General features: G+C 45.8%; 1 protein-coding gene across 5 annotated transcripts in view; it reads left to right on the plus strand.

Annotated features, from left to right (window-relative positions):
• PPP2R3A (protein phosphatase 2 regulatory subunit B''alpha) overlaps positions 1-18,695 on the plus strand; it is a 350,126-nt gene extending 331,431 nt beyond the window's left edge. For all 5 annotated transcript variants that reach the window (XM_068280384.1, XM_068280386.1, XM_068280385.1 and 2 more), the window contains 5 exons: positions 3,574-3,663; positions 7,562-7,737; positions 9,245-9,363; positions 12,235-12,341; positions 13,937-18,695. In XM_068280384.1, coding sequence (XP_068136485.1) covers positions 3,574-3,663; positions 7,562-7,737; positions 9,245-9,363; positions 12,235-12,341; positions 13,937-14,033 — 589 coding nt within the window. In that variant the 3' untranslated portion in view covers positions 14,034-18,695. The remainder of the gene's footprint in view (positions 1-3,573; positions 3,664-7,561; positions 7,738-9,244; positions 9,364-12,234; positions 12,342-13,936) is intronic.
• The last annotated feature ends 389 nt before the right edge of the window (positions 18,696-19,084 follow it).

Raw genomic sequence — 19,084 nt, forward strand, 5'->3', positions numbered from 1 at the left:
ACCAAAATGTTTTATTGAGAACAATAAAGTGGACATACATAGGCATAAAGTTAAAATATAAATCTGCACATACATGTATGTACACATTTTGAGCAAATATAACAGTATAACAGTATAAATTGCGTTGTACAATAGTATGAATTCAAGTGTAAAGTATAGTAAGCAGCGGGCTCAGGCGAGATTGAATGAGATTGAAAGTCACGCCTGGACTATACGGAGGGGAGATAGAGCGGAGCCAATGCACACAAAGAGCGGAAATACAACCAGAGAATTATGGGTCACTCACTCACCATATCTCCAGACTCCTGACCTTACCTTGCTTCCTTCGCAGATGCAGAATCGCATTGCAAATGACGTGAGTGACGCACGTCATGCGTGCGTTGGCAACGCAGCGTTGGCGTTGCCGTAGCAACGTCGGGAAGCGCGGGCTCGGGGGCGGTACTTAAGCTGGCGTAACTTACGCCGCGTAAGCTGGCTGGCTGTGCCTTTGACTGACAGCCAGGCAGCGAATCAGCGGTCGCGCAGCGCTGGCGGACGGGTGGCGGCAAGTGGCAAAAGGCATAAAACTGGACATCTTAATTGTCCGGTTTAACATGCCTTTTTGGACAGGACACAGCGGCCAAAAACCGGACTGTCCGGTCTACAACCGGACACCTGGCAACCCTAGTGACTGTATGTCTGGGGTGTGTGTGTGTGTGTAGTGTGACTACATGTCTGGTGTGTGTGTGTGTGTGTAGTGTGACTGTATGTCTGATGTGTGTGTGTGTGTAGTGTGACTACATGTCTGATATGTGTGTGTGTAGTGTGACTACATGTCTGATGCATGTGTGTAGCATGACATATCTGATACGTGTGTGTGTTGCACGACTGCATGTCTGAAGCATGTGTGGCGTGACTACATGTCTGATGCATGTGTGGCGTGACTACATGTCTGATGCATGTGTGTGTGCAGCGCAACTACTGTATATGCCTGGTGTGTGTGTAGCATGACTGTGTGTGTGTGTGTGTGTGTGTGTGTATGTGTAGTGTGTGTGTGTAGTGTGTGTGTGATGACTGTATCTGATATGTGTGTGTGTGTGTGTGTGTGTGTGTGTGTAGTACAACTACATGTATGATGTATGTGTGTGTGGTGCGACTATATGTCTGATGCTCAACTACATTCCAGCATGCACCATCTGATATACAATACATGTGATCTGTCTTGCCTGCCAAAAGGTTTAGATTTCTGTTGATTGCATGAGTCCCATTCAATTATGGAAATGTGCTAATAGGAATAGGCATTCCCTATGATCAAATATCAATCAGGAATTTCCTGTTTTTTTAATGGATTATATAAGATTTGATGTTCATGTTGAATGTGATGTGTAATCTTTTAAGATCATTGTATGGCATAGTCCTTCTTTAAGAGCCAATTCTACAGAAGATGGATTAAGCAGCAGGGTTCAGCCATAATGTTGGGAGATTTTAGTGGAAGAGTGAGAAGGCAGATGAAGTGCCACAGAGATGTTGTGGGAAGGTCTGTAGAGGATACGGACACAATGGCAATGAAGGGGGGGGGGGGCATACTGGATTAGGTTCTGGCATATACTTTAGTCCAGGCTTTCTCATCCAGTGTCCCCTGGAACCCCAGGGTTCCTTGCGTACTCTGCAGGGGTTCCTTGGCATTTTTCCCCATCGTGGGTGTTGGGGGAAGTATGATAGAGGGTGCACTGTAATCGGGGGTACTGTAAAAAGAAGCACTAAATTGGTGGCCAGAATACTAATGAGCACATTTATTGAAAAAAACACTAGAATATGGGGACATTATAATGCAGGATACTGTAACAGGGTATAACCAGCCACACTAGCTTTTAAAGACCATGCCACTTGCAAAATAAATGCAGGGGTTCCATAAGATCCAAAAATTACTTGCAGGGGTTGCTTGAGGTCCAAAAAGTATTTGCAGGGTACCTCCAAGGTAAAAAGGCTGCAATTCCCAAACACGCCAGTACATAGTTACACAAGGGAAGAACCAGCAAGTATAGGAAAGTAAAAGTGAGGACAGAAGTACAATTTTCCTTCAGTTTGTGTCGCCCGCTAGGTTCAAACTCCATCCTGCCGCTGACACTGTAGCGCCCTAATGCTGTTAAGACACGTTGCTAGGCAATAGCCATCAAACGTGGCCTTCTTGGAAATGGGCAGGATACAAAGAGAGTCAAGCTTGGTTTATAATTTAACTTACACCCCAACTCAAATTTACACAGCAACCCTGGACTCTAAGGGCCCTTTTCCACTAGCAATCACAATCACAAATCACAAACTCCAGCGATTTTTCATTTGCATTGCATTATCACTGTAAAAATCGCTCCAGAAAGCTATTGCGATTTCCAACTCGAATCACTGTAGTGGAAATTACTTCTCGTGATTTCTATGATAAAGTAACAACCCTAGAGATTTAAAAATCACTAGCGATTTGCGATTCAGCAATCACAATCGCTTTAGTGGAAAAGGGCCCTAAAGCAGAAACACAAATGAAGGCTTCAAGCAGTTGAGAAAAAGGGTTTGTTTTGTTTATTAGGAAAATCAAGGGAAAGATAAATAGGGACCGAATACCAGAGGAATCAGGAAAACCTTAAGAGGTTAGGCGTTTCCACATGGTAATGCAGAAATATAGACTGAAAATCCAAATGGGATTCCAGAACAGGGCGGGTGGGGGTTTGCTAGATGCTTATTCAGTTTCATAAGTTAAGGCTAACAAATAACTGTGTCATTAAAAAGTTTGCTAATATTAGTTGGGTCTAAATAGCATAGCAGGAGAATTGCTTGCTCATCCACAGTGTGCACTTGATGTCCATAGACTGAGTAGTAGGCAGGTAAGTGACCCCAGAGATAGATTAATATGTAATGGGGCCCTAGGAAAGGTAGTAGATCGGGGTCTCCCTTGTGGTCCTTTTGGTAGGCTGAAGTGGAGAGGTCAAAGAACACCCCCTAGGCCCCAAGCACCTGCCTAGGCAGCCTGGTGGATGATCCTTCTCTGAGTGACCCAAAGACTGCAAGACTCTAAAGTGTGGAAAATGGTGTCTTCTCCCATTGCTGCTCGGATGCTCAGTACAGCGGGGGCAGATGTGTCTAAACACTGTGAATTATTTTGGTAACCTTTTAGCAAGTAAAACTGTTCCTCAGGGCCTGTTTCCACTAGCGTAGTGGATGAGAGGTGATCGCCACATCGCCTCGCATCCCCCAGCAGGTACTTTCAGTTGTCTTCTGTACAACCGGATGTGCGTCATGCGGCTTCCTGTTGGCGGCTATGGGGAATTGGATGCATGCTGGGGAAAACTGCAGCATGCTATCCATAAATTCCCCCGTGTCGCATTGTGATGGATAGCGTAGGTCAATTCGCGTGAATGGAAACTACTCCATTGACGTTAATTGGTTGCAGTTTCATTGCAATGTGATGCGTTAAAGCATAGCAATGCGTCTAGTGGACCCAGACCCATAATAAGTGTTTGAGTTTTGTCTTCCATTTTTGGGGTGAGATTGTTGTGCAGTGCAGACATCTGTTCCCCTAGACTGAAGTGTCTTCTGTTTCCATAGTGGGAACGCCGTGCAGAAGGAGGGACGGATGAGCTATGCTGAGTTTGTCTGGTTCCTGATCTCGGAGGAAGACAAGAAAAACCCCACCAGGTAATACTTTCACCCGCACCTCACATAACTCATGATCTACTGGAAGTCATGTTTAGGAATTGAAAAGGGAAACACAGAGAGCCTAATATAGTGTAGCATGTTTTGGTAATAGGGTGTAATGAAATAGTGAGAAAAGGATACTCACAAAGCAGGGTCACCTCCAAGGTAACTACTGTATAGGCAGGTGAGGAGTTTAGACCTGTCCTCACTCAGGATTAAGAAGTCGCTCTCTGTAAATCGGAAAATGGGAGCGGGTCACCCCTCCACCAAGGTTGGACACTCATGTTTAAAGAGAACCCGAGGTGTGTTTAAAGAATGTTATCTGAATACAGAGGCTGGATCTGCCTATACAGCCCAGCATCTGTTGCTATCCCAAACCCCACTAAGGTCCCCCTGCACTCTGCAATCCCTCATAAATCACAGCCATGCTGTGAGGCTGTGTTTACATCTGTAGTGTCAGTCTCAGCTGCTCCCCCGCCTCCTGCATAGCTCCGGTCCCTGCCCCCGTCCCTTCCTCCAATCAGCAGGGAGGGAAGGGATGCAGGCAGGGACTGGAGTTCTGCAGGAGGCGGGGAGAGCAGCAGACTGACATTCAGGGCCGGATTTGTACTTTTTACCGCCCTAGGCCCATTGCCACCAGCCCCCCCCCACCCCCCCCCCCCCCCCCCCCCCCAACCATATCAATACACAAATGCAAAACACAATAACCCCCCTCTTATATCCCACCATTTAGCAGTGGGTCCCTCTCTGATCGAATAGGTTTCTTTATTGTGCAAGCGTGGCTGAGGACAAGTATGTCCACACTGGGTATGCGTAAGTGAGTTTGGTGCATGCCCAGTAGAACTAAGGCACGTAGCTGTTTTCCTCCATGCATTTCATTTTGCTGGGCATGTGCGGACCTTATTTGCACATGCCCAGTACAGATACGGTCTCGCTTGTGTACTGAAGATACCTATTCGTCCAGAGAGGGATACAGCACTAGAATAGTGGGGTATAGGGAGGTATGGCTCTAGAGAATGTCCAGAGGCTCCCCACTACTAAGGGGTATCTGCCAGGGTAGGGTAAGAATAAATGGTCTAGCCAGGGTCAGTGTCTCCATAGGGGCAAACTGCAAACAGCCCCCAGCATGCCCCCCTCTATAGAGACACGTTAGCTTCCAGCATGCCCCCTCCTCTATAGAAGTACCACAACTCCCAGCATGCCCCTACCCCTCCATAAAGGCATTACCGTTCTCATCATAGGCCCCCCGTCCACATAGGCACTACAGCTCCCAGCATGCTCCTCCCCTTCCAGAGGCACCACAGTTCCTAGCATGCCCCTCCGTCTCCTTATAGTATCGTGTTGTCCCCCAGGGCCCCGGAGCTGGCTGCCAGACCTCCTACAATGTGAATTGAGACCAGGGGGTTACGCCAGTCAGCTCTAGGGGACATGCCAATACTACATGGAGGAGGAGCATGCTTGGAACTGCAGTACCTCTATTGGGGGGGGGGGGGGGAGCACAGTGGTGCCTCTATGGAGTGAAGGGTGAAGCATGATGGGAGGAGTGGTACCTCTTTGGAGAGGAGGAGCATGCTGGGTGCAAGGGTACCTCTACAAGGGGGGGGTGGACATGCTGGTAGCAGTGGTGCCGCTATGGAGTGGGGGGCATGCTGGAACCACTGGTGCCTGTATGATGTGGGGAGGGGGGCATGATGGGAGCAGTGGTGCCTCTATGGAGTGGGGGTGGGTATGCTGGAACCACTGGTGCCTCTATGGAGTGGGGGCATGCTGGGAGTAGTGGTGCCTCTATGGAGTGGGGGTGGGCATGCTGGGAGGACTGGTGCCTCTGTGGAGTGGGGGGACATACTGGGAGCAGTGGTGCCTCTGTGGAGTGGGGGGGACATGCTGGGAGCAATGGTGCCTCTGTGGAGTGGGGGGACATGCTGGGAGCAGTGGTGCCTCTGTGTAGTGGGGGGACATGCTGGGAGCAGTGGTGCCTCTGTGGAGTGGGGGTGGGTATGCTGGGAGCACTGGTGCCTCTGGAGTGGAGAGGGGGGGCATGCTGGGAGCAATGGTGCCTCTATGGAGTAGGGGTGGGCATGCTGGGAGGACTGGTGCCTCTGTGGAGTGGGGAGGGGGGCATGCTGGGAGCAGTGGTGCCTCTGTGGAGTGGGGGTGGGCATGCTGGGAGGACTGGTGCCTCTGTGGAGTGGGGGGACATGCTGGGAGCAGTGGTGCCTCTATGGAGTGGGGGTGGGTATTCTGGGAGCACTGGTGTCTCTATGGAGTGGGGAAGGGGGGCATGCTGGGAGCAGTGGTGCCTCTATGGAGTGGGGGGGGGCATGCTGGGAGCAGTGGTGCCTCTATGGAGTGGGGGTGGGCATGCTGGGAGGACTGGTGCCTCTGTGGAGTGGGGGGACATGCTGGGAGCAGTGGTGCCTTTGTGGAGTGGGGGGGGGGGCTTTCTGGGCACAGTAGTGCCTCTATGGAGTATGGGGGAGCATGATAGGAGCACTGGAGCCTCTATGTAGTGGGGGTGGGCATGCTGGGAACAGTGGTGCCTCTGTGGAGTGGGAGGGGGAGCATGATGGGAGCAGTGGTGCCTCTATGGAGTGGGGGTGGGCATGCTTGAACCACAGTGTAGCCTCTAAGGAGTTGGGGGGCATGCTGGGAACAGTGGTGCCTCTGTGGAGTGGGAGGGGGGGCATGATGGGAGCATGATATGGAGTGGTGCTGGGGGCAGAGGTTAGAGGGGTATGGGGGACAAGCATGCAGTCACAGAAGCTACAAGCATAGCAGGAACTCACAAGCTGGCAGCTGCTGCAGTAGTCACAGGATGTATTCCCAGCCAGTAATCCGATCCTCCAGCTTCCTGCACTGAGGTGCCTCTTCTCTTCTCTGTGTATGGTGAAAGCTGCACCCAGAGCCATGCTTCTCTGCCTCGGCTCTTCCCACCATGTGAGCTCCACACACAACATCCGAGCAGCTGATCACTTCCTCCCCACTGATTTCCTGTGTGGCTGTGTCGGGACTCGGAAGGGAGGTGAGAAGGACAAACAGCTGCTGTGGCCCTGCGGATTTGTGCACGGAGATCTCTCTGCCTGACTGAGCCCGGGGGGTTTCTGGCTTGCTATCTGTGTAGCCCCAGCGGCGTGAGAGATCTCCGTGCAGGCGCAGCTGCTGTGTCCCTCCTTGCAGACTGACTGGCCACTGCAGCGCTGCCACTCCTCCCCAGACTCCTCTCTGTAGCCGCCCGCTGGCTGCAAACACACACGGACAGGCAGCAGTGTGCACAGCGGGCGGCTGTGGTTGAAACTGTGAACGGTCTGTGGAAACTGTGGAGATAGGAAATGGCAGAGGCGGCTCCCCACCCGCCCCAAACATTCTGGCGCCCTAGGAACCAGCCTCGCGTGCCTTTCCCTAAATCCGGCCCTGCTGACATTATAGAGATAAACACAGCCAGCTCTGACAAGCTGTTTGTCAGCAGCATGGCTGTGATTTATGAGGGATTGCAGAGTACAGGGGGACCTTAGGGGGGTTTGGGATAGCAACAGAGGCTGGGCTGTATAGGCAGATCCAGCCTCTGTATGCAGATAAAATTCTTCAAACCCACCTCGGGTTCTCTTAAAGAATTGAGTCATCTAGGATTCTGAATTTATAACTATCACCAAAGATACATGTCTGTGAATTCTTCATTCCGCACAAGAAGTTTTGAATCAGTTTTTCCATTTAAATGTTATCTTCCTGATTCAAAACGTCTTACTTGTCCTGGTGGTTTACACAGTACAATACTCTTCTAAAGTGTACTAGTGCCATCTAGTGGTACAATGTAGACATTGCTAGTCTTTATCCTGCATTACCTGGTTATTGAGCACAGGAAAATGAATGGGCTCCTCCTCTAATTACTCTTCCTCTGCAGCATCGAGTACTGGTTCCGCTGTATGGACCTGGATGGGGATGGGGTGCTCTCCATGTATGAGCTGGAATATTTCTATGAAGAGCAATGTGAGAAGATGGAAACTATGGGCATCGAGCCTCTTCCTTTCCAGGACTTGCTGTGCCAGCTTATGGATCTGGTGAAGCCGGAGGTGACAGGTATGGTACTATTCTACTATTTGGACCTACATATGGCATAAATATTTTGCATACTATTGGAGGTTATAACACTTTCCCAACAAAGGACCATCTGAGGTTGCAGATATCCCCTGGTCTCAATACTTGCACTGTATTTATGTTTGTAGTGGTGGCCTCCGTTATCAGGTGAACATGCCAACATTTTCCCACATGTTCTAACCAGCAGGGAGAACAGTTTTGCATGATAATAAGAACCTTCTTAAATCCTATGTAATAGGGGCAGGTTAGCATTAATTTCTAGAGCAGCACTACAGTTATGAAAAGTGCAAATCCATCCCTAAACTTCCACAGATTAATAAGTGCTTAATAGCAGTTCTGAATCAAAGTTAAATAATGGGTAATGCTTCTCTAACTTATTGAACACTTACAGGCAACTTGCAGTGTCTCCCTAGTCTTTACTTACCTATGGATCACCTGAGAGTACACAATGCTTTATTAGCAACCTGATGGACTAATGTATTTTTAGTTTCTCCAGTCAAGCTATACGTATAGTAAGTAGATAGAACGTGGAGACCTGGTGGCCACAGCTTCTTGTAGATCCCTTTATTGAACATGGGAGACCATCATGGATCTCAGTAGAATGTCTTAAAAGGATATCTGAAGTGGTGCTGGGGGGGGGGGGGGGGGGGAGGAGATTAGATCTACTTACCCGGGGCTTCATCCAACCCCAAGTAGCCTATTGCTTCCCTCGCTGTAGTTCTGCTGCCCTCCAGGATGTCGCTGCCTCCTCCAAAGATCCCCAACCACAGCTATGGTCATGGGGTACTGCGCGGGTGCATCCGCGCTCCTGTCTCAATCACACACCTGTGGTGGTTGGGAGCATTCTGCACTTGCACAATTCACAAAGATTTTAACTGTGCAGATGCAGAACAGTCCCTGTTAAATTGCTAGGGGCTGGAAGAAGCACCAGGAAAGTAAATGTAATCTTCTCCCCACCTTGGGTATCCTTTAAAGAGAAACTCCAACCAAGAATTGAACTTTATCCCAATCAGTAGCTGATACCCCCTTTTACATGAGAAATCTATTGCTTTTCACAAACAGCCCATCAGGGGGCTCTGTAAGGCTGATATTGTGGTGAAACCCCTCCCACAAGAGGCTCTGAGGACCGTGGTACTCCTGGAAGTTTCCTGTCCTTGTTGCATTGTGGGAAATGGCTGTTTACAGCTGTTTCCAACTGCCAAAACAGCTAGCAGCAGCTACATAACCTGCCCACAGTAAAAATGTCACCATGTAATACATGTCAGAATGTAAATCGTGGAGAGGAAAGATTTTACAATGAGCAAACACTGACTAAATCATTTATACATAATTATTGTAAAAATGAAGCACTTTTTTTATTACATTATTTTCACTGGAGTTGCTCTTTAAACTTACAGCTATGGAATCTGAGAAGAGTATAACCTTGTAGCTTTATTAAATCTGTACATTGTTTTTTGCTTTTGTTCATAAATAATCTCTTTTATCCCAGGCCGAATAACACTGAGAGACCTGAAACGATGTCGAATGAGTCACATATTTTTTGACACCTGCTTTAACCTTGAGAAGTACTTGGACCACGAACAACGAGATCCATTTGCAGTGCAAAAGGTACCACAGATCGCTGTCCACTTATGTGTGCTGATGAAGCACTAACTGCATTAAAGAGAAACTCCGACCAAGAATTGAACTTTATCCCAATCAGTAGCTGATACCCCCTTTTACATGAGAAATCTATTCCTTTTCACAAACAGACCATCAGGGGCGCTGTATGACTGATATTGTGGTGAAACCACTCCCACAAGAAAAGTATGTACTCCTGGCAGTTTCCTGTCCGTGAACCTTGCTGCATTGTGGGAAATAGCTGTTTACAGCTGTTTCCAACTGCCAAAAACCATGCAGCAGCTACATCACCTGCCAACAGTAAAATGTTCGCTGGAGTTCCTCTTTAAGTGTGTGGAGGATCAGCTCACCTGACTGGCTGTTAGGGCTTCCATTAACCCTTTAGCAGCTAATTTATTTAGAGGCTTGCAAATGCACAAAGCCAATTTATTTTGGCACATTTTTTATTTCCTCTTTGTTAGATTTCCTAGCTTGTAATTAGTACTGCTGTAATGTGCATTTATGGCCACTTGTCACTAGGGGGCAGTGTGAGACAATAAGAGGACTTCTGCTTTCAGTTTCTCTATTTATTGCTTGTAGAGAGAGATCAAAGCAAGCCAAATATTTACAGCACAAAAGAGTTCTGCTGGCTGAAGACAAAAGCGGTGCATTATTTTAAAGTGAGATCATTCGTTTGTGACGGTTAACGGGTTAATCGAACAGGATGTATTTATAAAGCTGATCGTTACAGAGTACTTCTAAAGGATATGCTGGAACACTTCACTGAAAAATAAAAAAACAGCTAAAGGAAAACAGTCCAGTTACAAATAATAAAATAGATGCAAACTTGGCTCTATCTTAGTACCGATTCACACTGGCATAAAAAAGGTCAGTTTAGCATGGAAGGAAACAGAACGGTTCCTTTGTCAATGGGATCTGTTCACATTACTCTTTTCGAATGCATCCGTTTGGCCTGTTCCGCTGAACGGAGCGAAAGTTTGGGGAGGCTGTGATTTCTCTTGATCAGCGGATGCGGCGCATTGTCTTATCTCTTACGGAACGGAGGATCATGAGTGAAAAGCTGATACCCAATAAAAACGTATCCTCTTGAAGGATCAGTTTTTGGCCCATGAACCGGCCCATATCCTTATGAAGTTGCATCCTGGCTCCTTTAGATGACATTCTCGCTCTTGCAGGAAAACCTGGACTAGGATATGCAGTGTTTTCCTAAGCTTTCCTAGATAGATTCATTAGGGAAGATTTAGCAAAAGCAGTGCAAGGAGAATTGAAAAATCCAGTTTTGCACCAGAGCTGTTCTAGTTTTTCTATGCTACGCTACGCTTTTTTGTTTTTCTTACGCTGGTTTTGATAAATCTGCCCCCTTGTCTGATTTGCAGCTCATTCACACCCATCTTCATCTTCATTTATAAGATAACATTGGAACTTTCAATTTTACATTGTTAATCTTTTTCCCAAAACAAGATTATTTGTGTGTGTGTGTGTGTGTACGTGTGTACGTGTGTGTGTACGTGTGTGTATGTGTGTGTGTGTGTGTGTGTACGTGTGTGTGTGTGTGTGTACGTGTGTGTGTGTGTGTGTGTGTGTGTGTGTGTGTGTGTGTGTGTGTGTGTGTGTGTGTGTGTGTGTATGTGTGTGTGTGTGTGTGTGTGTGTACGTGTGTGTGTGTACGTGTGTGTGTGTGTGTATGTGTGTGTGTGTGTATGTGTGTGTGTGTGTGTGTGTATGTGTGTGTGTGTACGTGTGTGTGTACGTGTGTGTGTGTGTATGTATGTGTGTGTGTGTGTGTGTGTGTGTGTGTGTGTGTGTGTACGTGTGTGTGTGTGTGTACGTGTGTGTGTGTGTGTGTGTACGTGTGTGTGTGTGTGTGTGTGTGTGTATGTGTGTGTACGTGTGTGTGTGTGTGTGTGTGTGTGTGTACGTGTGTGTGTGTGTGTGTGTGTACGTGTGTGTGTGTGTGTACGTGTGTGTGTGTGTGTACGTGTGTGTGTGTGTGTGTGTACGTACGTGTGTGTGTGTGTGTGTGTGTGTGTGTGTGTGTGTGTGTGTGTACGTGTGTGTACGTGTGTGTGTGTGTACGTGTGTGTGTGTACGTGTGTGTGTGTGTACGTGTGTGTGTACTATCACTGTCCCTCCGAGGAGCTCACAATGTAATCCCTTACCATAGTCTTACTCTGATGTCCTACCATAGTCTAAAGGCCACCACTAAATTCATCATAACGTTTCTGGGATGTAGGAGGAGCCTGGCATAGATAGAGGAAATCCACACATAGTTCCTACAAACTCCATGCAGGTGGTTTCCTGGCTGAGATCTAAGCCTGGGACCCCAGTGCTGCTAGGCGAGTGTGCTACCTATTGCGTCACAGCAGTGTACAATCCAACCTGCCAACAGTGAACTAAAGAGGAACCATAATGACATATCCTAGAACATAGTCAATTATTCAGGATACCCATTTTGCCATAATTATCTTGGTTTCAGCATTAGAAATGCTTTTTAGATCTATACATCTGTATATTGGTATGTAACCCCACCCTCTCAGTGATGCTTAGCCTAGGCTATGATGTCAGCAGCCTTCCCCCTCCAGAGCACTCTAGCTCACTTCAGAGGAAGAAAAAAATATTCTACAATGATTCACCTTGCCAGCAGTAAAGATGCCGGCATCTCTTATAAATTAAAAGAAAGTAATCGGGTTGAGGTAAAATTCTACAATGGACAGACATTGACTGCATTTATAAATTAATGTTGTAAAAATAAGCAGTTTTATTCATTAAAGTTCATCATCCCCTTTTCTCCCTTCCTGTATGACGGGTGTATGTATCTTCCTCTGTAGCAGTCACTAATGTAGTTTTTTTTCTCTGTAGGATGTAGACAGTGAAACACCAGAACCATCAGACTGGGACAGATATGCAGCAGAAGAATATGAGATTCTGGTCGCTGAGGAAACAGCTACTGAACACTTACAGGAGGGGTGAGTGCTGAAATACTGATACTGGACTGACTATGCATTCTGTGCATATTACAGTAGAGTCCCAGTTATCCGGGACTCTACCAACCGTCAGTAAAATGGGGGGTCCCCCTAGTGCCTGCCTATGCTGAGAAGCCGGCACTAGGGGAGCAGTGAGGGAGAGGAGAGGTCTCTGATCGCTGCAGGTTCAGATGGGTTAGGGGAGCTGTGCTGCCGCTGCTTTCATTTATTCGGGTGGAGTAATGGAGAAAGGGGGGAGGTGAGGAGGACACAGGGGACAGTACAAGGAGTACCCAACATCGGGGCGGGTGTTTGTATGTCGGGGACTCCTTGCATTTGGCATAGAAGACGCAGTGACTATTTCTTACCATATTTGGGGTAGAAACGGTGCGTCTTATATACTGATAAATATGGTAAATCACGGTTCCATTGTCAGTACAATGTATTACAAACACCATCATTCACAAAGAAAATAAATCCTCAAATAATGTTTCACGGCCAGACCAAAAGTCTTATCAAGCATCAATCAATGGCAAAAAAGAGCTTGTCAAATGAAATAAAACAACCAAAGATAAATTCCCAATTGAGGCTAACTTGGGTAGGTGGGTGGGAAGGTCTCCTATACAGGGGAACCCTCTGACCCATCAGTAGCATGAAGATTATATGTGTATTTTTATCAATTACAGTAGAATCTCATAGTAATCTCTGATACAGTAAACCTCTGGATATAGTAATATCACTCTTCAGGTCCCAGCAAATGAATCTGTATAAATAAACAATGAATGACCAATTCTCGACTCTCCAGTCCAAACCCCACCCCAGCGGCATATCCAAAAGGCCCTGAACCTTGTAAATGCCACTCATCATTACTTTAATAATGTTCAAGATACTTTTGGCCCTAATCACTGACTGTTGCTGTGGGGCTGTGGCAACAGGGAAACCACATACAGCAAGCTTGTCTAACTCTGGTCCTCAAGGAATGGAATCCTTAAGGCCTCGTTCACATCATTTAGCGCAGATGGATGTCCGATCGCACGCCATCTGCGCTCCTATGCGCTGCACTGCAGATCCCATTCATTACAATGAATGGGATCTGCACTGCGATTACCAAAAATGCGTGCAGCACGCGATAGCGCAATGCGCGGCCACGCAGCGCATATGATGGGAACGGTAGAAGGGCTGTCTATGCCCTTCTACCGTTCTTGCACGTCGCACACTATACGCGCTGCCAAAATGCGCACGGCAGCGTGTATAGTCTGAACGAGGCCTAAATATTTTGAGGAACAGCCTTAATTAAAAGTTGACAGTTAATGAGGTAAGGTGTGGCTCATCAACTATAATAGCGCTTTCCATCCTCAAATACTGTCATGGTTACAATTGTCGAGCGCTGGAGTTGGGCACCGTGGCATAGAGATAATTAACCTATTTTGACATAGCAGCTCTACGGTAAACATTTTTTGTTTGTAGAAGAACCAACTCCAGAGTTAACCATTCATTATGTTCTTCACAATCTTCTAACCAATGTACAGGTGATTATAGTACTGGTGTTTGAATATGAAGCATAAGCCACACTGACATTATTGCACTTATGTGACCAGGTCTTTTGAAGATGACTACGAGGGGGAGGACATCATCACAGCTCCTGAGATCACCACTAAAATGGACAAGCTGGTCATCTCTGACCTAACGGCATGAAGAGGACGCCCACATCCCTGACTGGACAATCAGAACAAGCAGTATTTATGGACTGACCCCCGGCCACAGACATACGTGCAGGGGCAAATAATATATAAATATATTTTTTATTATTTTTGTTTTTGTGAAAAGAATTGCTTTGTTTTGTAAGACACTTCTGAGATATACCCTGCCTCTACTTCCTGCATTGTGTGTGCACAAGATAGCTGTCCAGTGAACAAACCCATGATGTGCAATATGTCTTAAACTGTGCCATAGCCGGACCCAACCAGCTCCCCCAAGGCCTGGGCCATTTTGGCCTTTCCGTAAATCCGGCCCTGCTCACCTTTATAGGTTTATTCAGTCACCTTTTATCAAATGCTGCCAAGGATTTTCACCGATGGACATGCCAGGAAACACTTCATCTGTAGACAGAACCAAAGGTGGACTCATTGTAAGGGAATCTCTTCACCCCGTAACCCGACAGACGTTTCTGAGGGAGAGACTAATGCAAATATTTATTTTACTGTTCAAAGGATTGATTGCTCTTCTATGTAAGATATTGTCTATATCCTCCATACATGTATAAAACACACAGTACTGTGGAACTCTTTACCTACAGGGATACTAGCGAAGCATCATGGGATTTATAGCTCTATTTTTAAATGGTGAGAAAGGGAATTTGTTGAATCATCGGAGACTGAGCTGTGGGTTACTAGGATGATAGTTGAATGTTATCCTCTTTTTGGCTTGCTTTTTCTCTTCTTTTTTTAACCATACCAGCAAACAGGTTTTTATGCGATTGTTAGTTGTTGATCTAAGTCAGGGACTTAGTATGTACAGCAGACGTGATTATGTGTGCATTTTTTTCCTCTTTTAAGTGCCATTGCTAAGTCTAAGGTATAAGGGTAAGTATAGAGCATTTCTTTAAAGGGATAAGCAGATTGTATTGCAAATGTCTGTTTTAAGGTCAAAAATCAATTTCAAGTGCACCTGTTGGGGTCTGTTTCCACAAGCATATTACATTTTGCATACATTTTTCTGTATGCAGATTTTAGCTTTTTTAATGTGAATTTTAATACGACTTTTTGTATGCGACTAACAATCATTACATAGGATATACATGGGTGGTGCAGAAATCTGCAGCATGCAATCCATCATTTTTTCGCATCGCACCCGATAAATTTGCATTCAATGGAAATGACTCAGTTTTGATGCGAAAAATCAGAGGAAACCTGTGCTTGGTGCTTTGTTGGCACTTTACGTCCACAGGGATGGAGATGACGCAATGAGGGGTTCAGTATCTACGTTTAAAATGTGCATCATTTTTGCACGTCCATCCAAAGACACCAAAGTTAGGTCAGCACCGTGTAAAATGTTCAGTTCTTTATTTTTATTAAGATAATCTTACACAAAGATATTTCACAGCAGATTTGAGTGATGCTGTTTAGTCTCTGACTTATTCTGTGTATATGGGCTAACTCATCACTGCCATGTGTAGACCACATTAGTGGAACTGCATGTGACAGTTTGCTGATTATCTGTACATTATATAGGTGTAGATTATTTAAAGTAAACCTAAGACTGTGAAAAAGAAAAAAAAAATACATACCTGGGGATTTCTCCAGGCTGATTGCTCCCTCGCCGTCCTCTTCCGTCGCCTTGATGCTCCACAATTGGCCACGGAAAGTCCTCCTGTCTGGGCATACTGTGCATGCATGGACTTTACTGTCTTGGGTACACTTTAAGCTTTGTGATTATGAAGGTCCATGCCAGTCACTCAAAGACTCGATAAAGGAATAGATGCTGAAATGTTGCCCAGTTGACAGTGGGATAGATGATTTCTGGATTCGCTCCAAGGAACATCAGTGCGTGGAATACCTTTGTGTAAGATGTATTGAAGATATGAGGGTCATCCAGAAAGTAACAGCTGTCAGGTTAACCTCTTCTCTCCCTGCACTGCTTGTCACATGACTGCAGAATGCCAGGAACTGTTTGTTCAGCAGAATCAACATGTAGGCCCATCCTTGTTTCTTCCAACCCCAATCCCTCTAACCCATGGGTAAGGAATGTGATGCTACTACAACAAAGGGACTGAAAACCTTGTGAAAATATATGATAAATGCTTTGGAAAAATAAGGGCGATTATGTGGAAAAATAGAAGATACAGTGTAAATAAAATGTCTTAATTGAAAAGAGCTGTTACTTTCCAGACAACCCTCTTTTTAATTACTGTAAATAAAAAAATCTGAAGACTTTAGATGGTGCTGGTCCCACTCTAGTATTAAAAAAGTAAATTCATATGATCAACTTAGACTCCGTCCCCATGTTAATGCCTCTGCAGCCGCTATCCTTCTGTCTGTATCTTCTGGCACTCCCCCACGCCCTGTCATTAGTGCAAATGGGAAGGGAAGAGATGTCAGAGCAGCCTAGTACTTCCTGGTGTTCCCCATAATTATGTGTATTACAACAACATTGGGGGGCTTAGAAGCTCACTTAAAGCTGTAACTTGTAAGTTCAGACAAAAATGAATCTGCATCTGCAGCCCTTACCTTAGCTGCATCTGCCTTCCATACAACTGATCCAATGCCCTTGAACGAATGACAACCAAATACTGCTTTTCCTGTCACTGCTCTGCTTCCTCCAGCCAGCTAGGGGAGCTGTGGAAGAAGACACCACTTCATAAGTGGGTGGAGTCTGCACTGGCCAGACAAACAATCAATTAAACCCATCACTGAAGCAACAAAGCTGTCTCTCATGTCACTTTCTCAAATAGTATCAACCACTGTAGCCATAGATAGATGAATAATGAGGCAAAGAATCATGGGAAATCAGCAAATTTACAAAGTGCAGTCTGATTTATTTTTATAACGTACCATAGCAGTTTTAGTGACATTGATATAGACTGTTTTGTCATATGCAGAAGGTTAACTGGAATTCTAGTTCAAAGAGCAATGGCAAGCCATTTTTTGTAAGGTTTAGATAAATTGAAGTCTATTTGTCTCTCCTTTGGGGAAATTTACCCCACTTCTGTCCTGCTGTTACTAGGACTGGACTGGGGGGATGTTTCTCCAACAAAGACACAAATGGCAATAAAAAGTTCTTGGCCTTCTTCATTAGCATAAAATAAAGTTCATTAGGGTTTTGACTGTATGGATCAGACTGTTATATGATGAAGTAGTCCAACATTTAGCCTCTGCCTGTTCAAGTGATTTCCTCTCAGGATATCCTGCAATGCCTGTCTAGTCTCTTAGAATGGGTAAGAACATTGGATAACCAGCTAATGTATGGAATTCTTTGCCATTTGTGTATGTTGGTGTACCAGGGCGCTTTTCCTGCGATGCATATTCATTTTTTTACAGTTTTTTCCTGAGCCACGAGCAGACCTTTCTACATACTTGAATTGTGCTTTGCAGGAACCAGAATTAGCAGGGACCCAACTAGATCTTTGCACGGGGATAATCGCATTTTGAAATATAAACCAGAGAAAGCTTTAGATAAAAAGGGCCTCTGGGCAAAATTGAATGTGGGGCCCATAACATATTAATTGTAGCACTGTACTTACCATAAAACTGTTGTTGTCCCCACAGTCCCTGACGTGGGGACCCTAAAGAGGTCGGGCCCTAGGAAATTGCATAGTTTATGCACTAACTTAATGATTATCAATGAATCAAAGCAGTCATTTAAATAAGTTTTTTGTGTTTCTGAGGCCTCTTTTCCACGAGCAGGAATGAGCTCCGGATGAATTCCAAATACGTTTCATTCGGAATTTATCTGGATAATTAATGCACCTGAGCGAGCGGGTGGGTGAGGGAGAGTTACACTTACCCAGCTGTCGTCTGCTTTAATCCGTCCCACGCTGTGTTCCAGGCCACGTCACTACCACGCTTCCTCCTTCAACCCGGAAACCCATTAGGAATTTTTCTGGAGCTCATCCTGGTCCATGAGTAGCTGAAGGCAGTGAGATCAGCTAGTCCTATCCACCGTCCGGGCACTTGGCACTTGGCACGGGTGGTGTACAGGCGGCTTACCCATGTAGCTGCATCTGAGCACAGCCATTGCCATGCTGACATGACACGACACAGCTTTTTGCCAATGGGTAACACCATCCCGTGTCACGCGTGGTGTTACCGAACATTGCCATTCCTCTGCATGTAAATGCAGCCGGACGACTCAAACGAGCAGTTCAGCTGTCCGTGAAAAAAAGGCCTTAATCTGATTAGCCCTACGCATAGTTCTGGTTTCTGGTTCATGTAGCAGAATATTAAAACTGGCAAGTCCTATTTTAGCTCACAACTCTAATGGTCAAAGCAAACAACTGCTCTCTGCTTTCCTGAATACCTCCCCAGTCATTCACTACAGATGATCTTCTACAATGGACGGGCATTGTGCCTGCAGAGGTCAGTGTTGTGCCAGTCTGCTCACCACCAGCTTAGTAGATGCGGAGAAAGCCCCCCTGTACACACCCCAAAGCACTGATAGGGCATTTCATGTCTTATGCTGTCCTGCTTACTTTCCTGTTGTCTGCCTTAGAAGATATTTTTGAGGTTTTCATATTTTTCTGACCTTCCCTTCCGAAATGTCCTGCAATGTGCCTTCACGCTTTCTGGAAAAGTATATAAATTGGGAGTTTTAGTTTTGTAAGTAGTGTATATATTAAAAAGAAATGAGTGTTACCAAAAATGGCAGTGCTTGTGTTGTGTCCACAGTATGACTGAGCCTGCAGCTGTGTAGCGGTATAATCATCAGAACAAGGTGTAGAGGCTGCAGATCTCATCCAGGGGAGCGATTATACCGTCATGTGAAATAGCTTAAAGCCTGGTACACACGTACAACTTTGATTGGCCATTGTTTGGCCAATTTTACCACTTCCATGTAGTATGAGAGCCTACATACACAATCTGTTTGTGGGTTTCAAAATCTGTTGGCCCTCATATTAGATAGAGGTAGTAAAATTGGTCAGCGATTGGCCAATCAAAATTGAATGTGTGCATACACGTTAAATCCAATCACCTGCCATGCACAAATATGTCTTTTTGAAGAAAGATTTTTAGAGCTTCACAACACACTGA

The sequence above is a fragment of the Hyperolius riggenbachi genome, chromosome 4 (assembly GCF_040937935.1).
Source record: "Hyperolius riggenbachi isolate aHypRig1 chromosome 4, aHypRig1.pri, whole genome shotgun sequence".
NCBI classification, from domain to species: Eukaryota; Metazoa; Chordata; class Amphibia; order Anura; family Hyperoliidae; genus Hyperolius; species Hyperolius riggenbachi.